General features: G+C 39.9%; 1 protein-coding gene across 1 annotated transcript in view; it reads right to left on the bottom strand.

The window, feature by feature from the left end:
• NOX3 (NADPH oxidase 3) overlaps nucleotides 1-2,937 on the bottom strand; it is a 40,663-nt gene extending 37,726 nt beyond the window's left edge. Inside the window, exons 1-3 of the mRNA XM_059835405.1 lie at nucleotides 2,893-2,937; nucleotides 2,125-2,220; nucleotides 1,820-1,930 (exon numbers count right to left, since the gene is read on the bottom strand). Coding sequence (XP_059691388.1) covers nucleotides 1,820-1,930; nucleotides 2,125-2,220; nucleotides 2,893-2,937 — 252 coding nt within the window. The remainder of the gene's footprint in view (nucleotides 1-1,819; nucleotides 1,931-2,124; nucleotides 2,221-2,892) is intronic.
• Nucleotides 2,938-6,000: the final 3,063 nt, after the last annotated feature.

Consider the following 6,000-nt stretch of genomic DNA (forward strand, 5'->3'; position numbering starts at 1 on the left):
CAGATCTTGTTTTATGTCATTCCTATTACTATTTACAACTCCAATTTTGGAGAGGAGAAGAGAGGAGTTCAGTACACTTAAAAATGGAATGTTGAAGGAATTCAGTAGAAGTTTTGGGTTAGCCTTAACTTCGGGGCTCAGGTATCTTTTCGGCATAGTGACACTCCAGGATTTCTTAAGCTATTCAGCCTATGTAGGGGCTCAAAAACAGGTTTGATAAAACTCTGCCACATTTAGCTGTGATTTGTGAGTGGTTTATCTGGGCAGGTGATTAACTCATTTGCTGGTATAAGGACACCAGGCTGGGCCATCACTGCTTTGCAAGCTCAGGTTTAGCTGCATGAACGCAGCTGAACTGCTGGCAAAGCCAGCTTGCAGTGAAAACGTTTTCGCTGCTTTCATGAAATGCACACCCGAGGAGGGTGAGGCTGTCTAGACCTCAGGTGGCTGCACGCTTATGTGTTACTGAGCTATCTTCCCATTACTGGAAGTGCTCGACGGTGGTGTGCTCATGGCCAGCTGGGTGCCTCTGCGCAGAGCCAGCCTGGGGCTGAGCCGGGCTGCAGTGCCAAAACTAACATGCTCTGCTGGAACCTAGACAGCCCTCATGGACCTAATTCAGTCTCTGAATGGTGTGGTGGGTGTCTGGATTGCGCATGTGACCTGGCACAGTGCCATGCCAAAGATGCTGGCATTTATCCACGCTGTTCCCCAGCTAATAAGTCTTCCAAAAATCTGGAGCACCACGGGGAGCAATGCCAAGACACAGCACCTCCTCGGGGAGTCACTGGATCCAGCCCTGTGCTGACCGTGCTGGAGCCAGTCCAGTTGCTCTGTACCATGCTCCTCAAGAGCAGAATATTGTCCAGAAGAGCAAAATATTGATTATCTGTGAGAAGAGTTCCCGTTCTCTGAGCTCTTACTCAGCATCTAAGTGGGCATGCACATGTTTTATGTTAATTCACAAGCTGATTCCGAAGTCCAACAAGGCTTTTTTTCTTAAATGCTCAGCTCCTGGACTCAAACAATTATAAAACAGTGTTGATTCCCAGCCTAAAGACTGCTTGAAATGTAACTCTAACTCTGAAGAAAATAAAAGGCAGAACTGAAATAAGAACCAGCTCACAATAAAATAAATTAATGTTACAATTTCTAAATTCCTGTTGTTCTTGGAGTCATGAAGTGACCAGTGATTTTTTACCCAAACGTGGTAGTGGAATTGCTCTGACTATACTAATTCACTGCAAATTGAAGCTATAGCTAGTAGAGCTAAAGCCTTAAGTACTTCCTGTACATGATGCTGAGGTTAATGTAAATGCCTCTGAGCAGAGGACCACTCCTTTACAAAAACATGTTTACAAGAAAGGAAGACCTGAACAGTGGCCACTCAGACAGAAAGGTTGAAACATGTTCCTTATTATCCTTATGACACTTTTATATCTCTCTGTGCATTTTCTCTCTCTCCAATTTTCATTTTGCAGCTACACAGGTTACACATGATGGACTTGTATTTTCTCCATTTGCCCAAGTTGCATTATTATGTCCCTTTTTTGTAGCTCCTCACTCTTCACTTCATGACACCATGCTATGCAGTGGCTGCCAAAGTCAGTGTTGCATTTAGAGCACTGTGTTAAACAAGCCATTTGTTTCTCTTTAACCATGAATAGTGACAATTTAAATGATAACAACTAGGCAATAGTGTACAGACTTCTCTATCAAAAATTAAAATTCCTTCAAAAATGTTTGATATGGATAATACTGCTGAACTATGGAAATAAAAAAAGGAGGATAATATGGCTATTTGAGAAATGGTACTTACAATGCTTGCTCCTCTTAAGAATGAAATAAGGTTTCTACAGACTGGTAACAGGATTAGCATGCAGTTAAAATTAAGGCACGTTGCAGAAGCTCTTGCCCAAGCCAGGGTTGACTGTACATATAACAGTATAAAGAAATGAAATTACAAGCTTGGTATAGGAGGAGCAAAAGAAAGAAAATACTGTATTAACATAATTCTCTTATATGGGAAAAGCATTAAAAATATTATTATGAAGGATGTATATAAAATCAGACTATGCATACTTTCTTCTCATGGAGCCCTCTAACAATCAAACTCCTACTTACTCCCAGCATAATCCGTGTATAAATGTAAGCATCTTCATCTTCATACCAGTGGAAGGTATCAATAAACAAACAGAAATTCAGTCCCAGCCACACCAGCTACAAAGCAGACAGGATACAGATTAGTGACACTTACTTACAGTATTTTTTAATGCATATAAAATTGGTTATGGTTATAGTTTTAAAAACATCTGAGACATACTTCAAAATCAGTGTGCAATGCAGTTCTTGATCACAGATGATAGAAATCACAAATGCCTGCTGGAATGAGGCTGTCTTTTAGCAAATGCAGGATTACAGTTCTATCCCCACATCCCCAGTAGAGGATCTAGATGACATTTACTGTGTGATGGTAAACTTGATCTTAAACACAGGGCTTAGCCTGGTCTCTAAAAAGGCCATACAAGCTAAAATTAAAGAATTCCAGAAATGGAGGGAGTTAGGAGCTGAGGAAATTCCTTTCTCTGCCCCCCATACTCAATTCACCAAAGCCTCTGAAAATAATTCAGAATGTAATTTCAATTACAGTTGCAAACCCCTGTTCCTTTTATCTGAGGACTAAAGTACACGGACTTAAAAATAATTAAAAATAAAACAGTAAGACTTTAAATTGTTTTTAAGACTACTTATAAAAAGGCTGCTGAATATTTTATAGCAAGTTTTACATTAAGCTTGGGAGTATTACTGTAAGCAAACCATAAAATGTCTTTTAAACAAGCTTAAAATATTTATATATATCCAATTAGAATTTTTAATGCTAAAAATACTCACTAATAACAGCACTGAGAGTTTTTCATTCAAAATCCAGCATCCCATCCTGAGTGCCTCTCCCTATGTTAGCAGCAGCTGACTCTTGCCTTCCAGTGTAACCTGAGTTCTCCATCCATTCCTCAGGCTTTTCTACTAACTCCTTTTGTCCTTAGATTTTAATAAGCACCTAGTGGGAGCAGGAGCTCTCTCTAGGAATTTTCTAATTAAGGACTGCCTGACAAGAACAGATCACCCAAGTGACATGTCTCATGACCTGTGTAAATAAAATGCTGGTCATTGTCCAGTCCTTTCTCTCTCCAGAGTTATTTCTCAGCAAATGAGAGATGCTGTCACTAAATTGGCCTCTTGTACTAGCATGTATTTGGGTGGGGTTTTTTTTGCTTTGTCTTTGCAGTTTGAACAGAGTGCGACATTTCTTCATGATTTGTCTTTCGATTTAGCAGCAAATGGGAGCATCCCTTATGTGTGTATAAGACCGGAGCATTGGTAAAATGTCTTGGGAGTGGCAAAGTCACTCAGTCAGAAGTTGGGAATTGTCAGAATAAAGGGTGCCCCTCTAACATTCATCTGGATTTCTTGCGAATATAGATTATGACAACGTTAAAATGCATGATAGTTTTTCATTCATTTGGCTGCAGTCATAAAATAAGCAGTTACTTTCTCTTCCACCTATTTACATTGTTTGGTGTAAGGACATGAATCCTATTTCCTTCCCTCCGTGCTAGGAGGAAAGAAGTAACAATTAATTTCCTCCTGGGCTTCTCTGTCAAGCCTCACAAACATCAGCTGCCTTCACCCATGACCTGTGAGGTGAGGACTCCTATTTCAGAGGTCTGAGCACAAAGGCATCGTTAGGAAAAACCTTGTCCCTTACTTGTGCATGTGGCTTGAGCAGCCCGACAGGTGCTGTGGCTCTCCATGTGCTCTGGACCCTGCTCCCACATTTTGTCTGCAAAGTGATGTTGCTTTGGCAGGACTTAAGGTACTCAGGAAGTATAAGCCTCTTCCAAATATAATCCACAAACACTGTCCAGGGCTAGAGCTTACCCATTTTTTTTCAGGATTTGTTTTTATTTATAAAACCAGATGTTCCTGTTCCTCTGGGTTTGTCCGGAGGACTGTTCAGCCTACTTCCTTCCCCTCGGAGGTTTACTTCTGTGAGGATCTAATGAGCCATCTGCAAAAATGAGTCAGCAGGATTCAGTACCCCTCAGCATGATCAAAACCTTTTGACAGGCCAGTATAACAGAGAATGCTGTTAGTCTGTTTAAGACTTTTCTTTAGTAGGTGGTTATTTGAACAGCCAGCACCATGATTATATTCAACATGAAGAGCAGATTTTCTGATTTGCCTTTACTAAGAGAGAAGAGTAATTTATTGACTGTTCTGCACTTCTCCAGAGGGAAATCCCTTCTCCTTGGCCTCCCTTACATCGTGGAACTAGCAACAATTGGGGTAAGAAGAGGTTGCTCTGAAACATGGTCAACTCCACTCTAGGAAGGTCCTCCTGGCCGACCAGGTCTTAGCTTCTCTTTTGTCCTGTCCTGGTAAGCGCACCGCATTTACCTTTGGCTCCCCTTGCCAGAAGCCATGCAAACTCTGCCTGTAGTAATCTCGCTCCTTCCCTAGTAAAACCATTTTCTAAAGGCCTTCTTGACTTGGCTGTGAAGAAGACCTTTCTGTGACAAAATAGCTTAAAATTTCTTGAAGTTGAAATGTTATTAAGCTCATCTAGTTTTTAAACCAGTGTTAATGGACATTAATATGAGTTAGCAGAACCATGGAAATGTGGTTATGAATACTCTGAATGCAAGCATTTATAGGGGATTTATTTGGAGCTTTATTTTTCTTGGATGGTAAAATTAAGCATTATTTATTAACAAACTTTATGACAAGCCATGTGCAGTAATTGGCTACTGTCCATTATGTGACTTGATATAGGCTATTCCCACAACCACCCTCTTTATAGTAGCTTTGGTAATGCAGGAGCTAACATGATAGTGAGGATAGCTGTATTTTTCAGAGAGGTCAAAAGAAGAGGAAATAAGGGAGAAGGGAAGGAGAATGTGCAGAGGGTGAGGAGAAATACTGGTAAGGTCAGATGCCAATTTTAACTACTTGAAAAAAAAGGGAGGAGAGAAAACCTACTATCTGGATTAGCTGCACTTCAAAGGGAAATGCTGCACTGCGATATTCTGCTTTGAAGTTCAGCCGATCCAGACAGCAATTTTCTAAAATGAGTCAAAACTGGCATCTGAAATAGATTTTTTTTCAGAGTACAGCAGATTCATATGCTGGTTTAGGCTCCAAAATTTGTCTGGATCAGCAGCTGTACTTCAAAGCAGCACATCTCAGTACAGCATTTGACTTTGAAGTGCATGTGGTCCAGATGCCAGTCCCCTTAAAGGAGCCGATGAATCAACTGCACTTTATTTTTTGTCTGTTGAAACAGCTATGTTTTTTCTCATATATAACAGTAATGTGTGTGGTCTCCAGTGTGGTATCTATCAATAAAAACATAAAGATTACACAAAAGCTCTTTATTGCTTTATTTTCTACAAAGGAGCTGGTCATCATTTTATTATACTGATACGCAGTGATCTCAGCCAATTTCTAGCACAAACTATTCAGACAAGAGTCAGGAAAGTACATTTTATTGATTAAAGAACTAACTGTATTCCATTTTATTATTGTTTTATCATTATCATGAGCTGCAACTGTCTTAAAAAGGATATAGAATAAGGATGAAAGGGGATTTGTTCTGGCAGTTGGAGAAAAAGCAGTGATGCGCATGCTGAGTTCCCATGCAAGAGGCAGGCAACTCTGTCATTAGCTTAAAAGGTCAGTTTTTTCATGGTAAGAGGTTTATGAGGTGCTGAATTCTTCCATGTAAGTATCTCAGCATTGATGTCAATGTTTATATCAGTTACTGCTACAGATCTCAATCTCAGTTGGTTCTATTCTATTTGACAACAACCTCTATCTGAGGTTGTTAGTACTTTCTTTAAAGTACTTTCAACACTGCTTACCCTTTACAAGTCAGATTAATTATTAGCATGAGACTGTATACATATACCTCTATATATTTCTTCTTGCTAGGCTACCCTA

Source organism: Gavia stellata, chromosome 2, assembly GCF_030936135.1.
Source record: "Gavia stellata isolate bGavSte3 chromosome 2, bGavSte3.hap2, whole genome shotgun sequence".
NCBI lineage: Eukaryota > Metazoa > Chordata > Aves > Gaviiformes > Gaviidae > Gavia > Gavia stellata.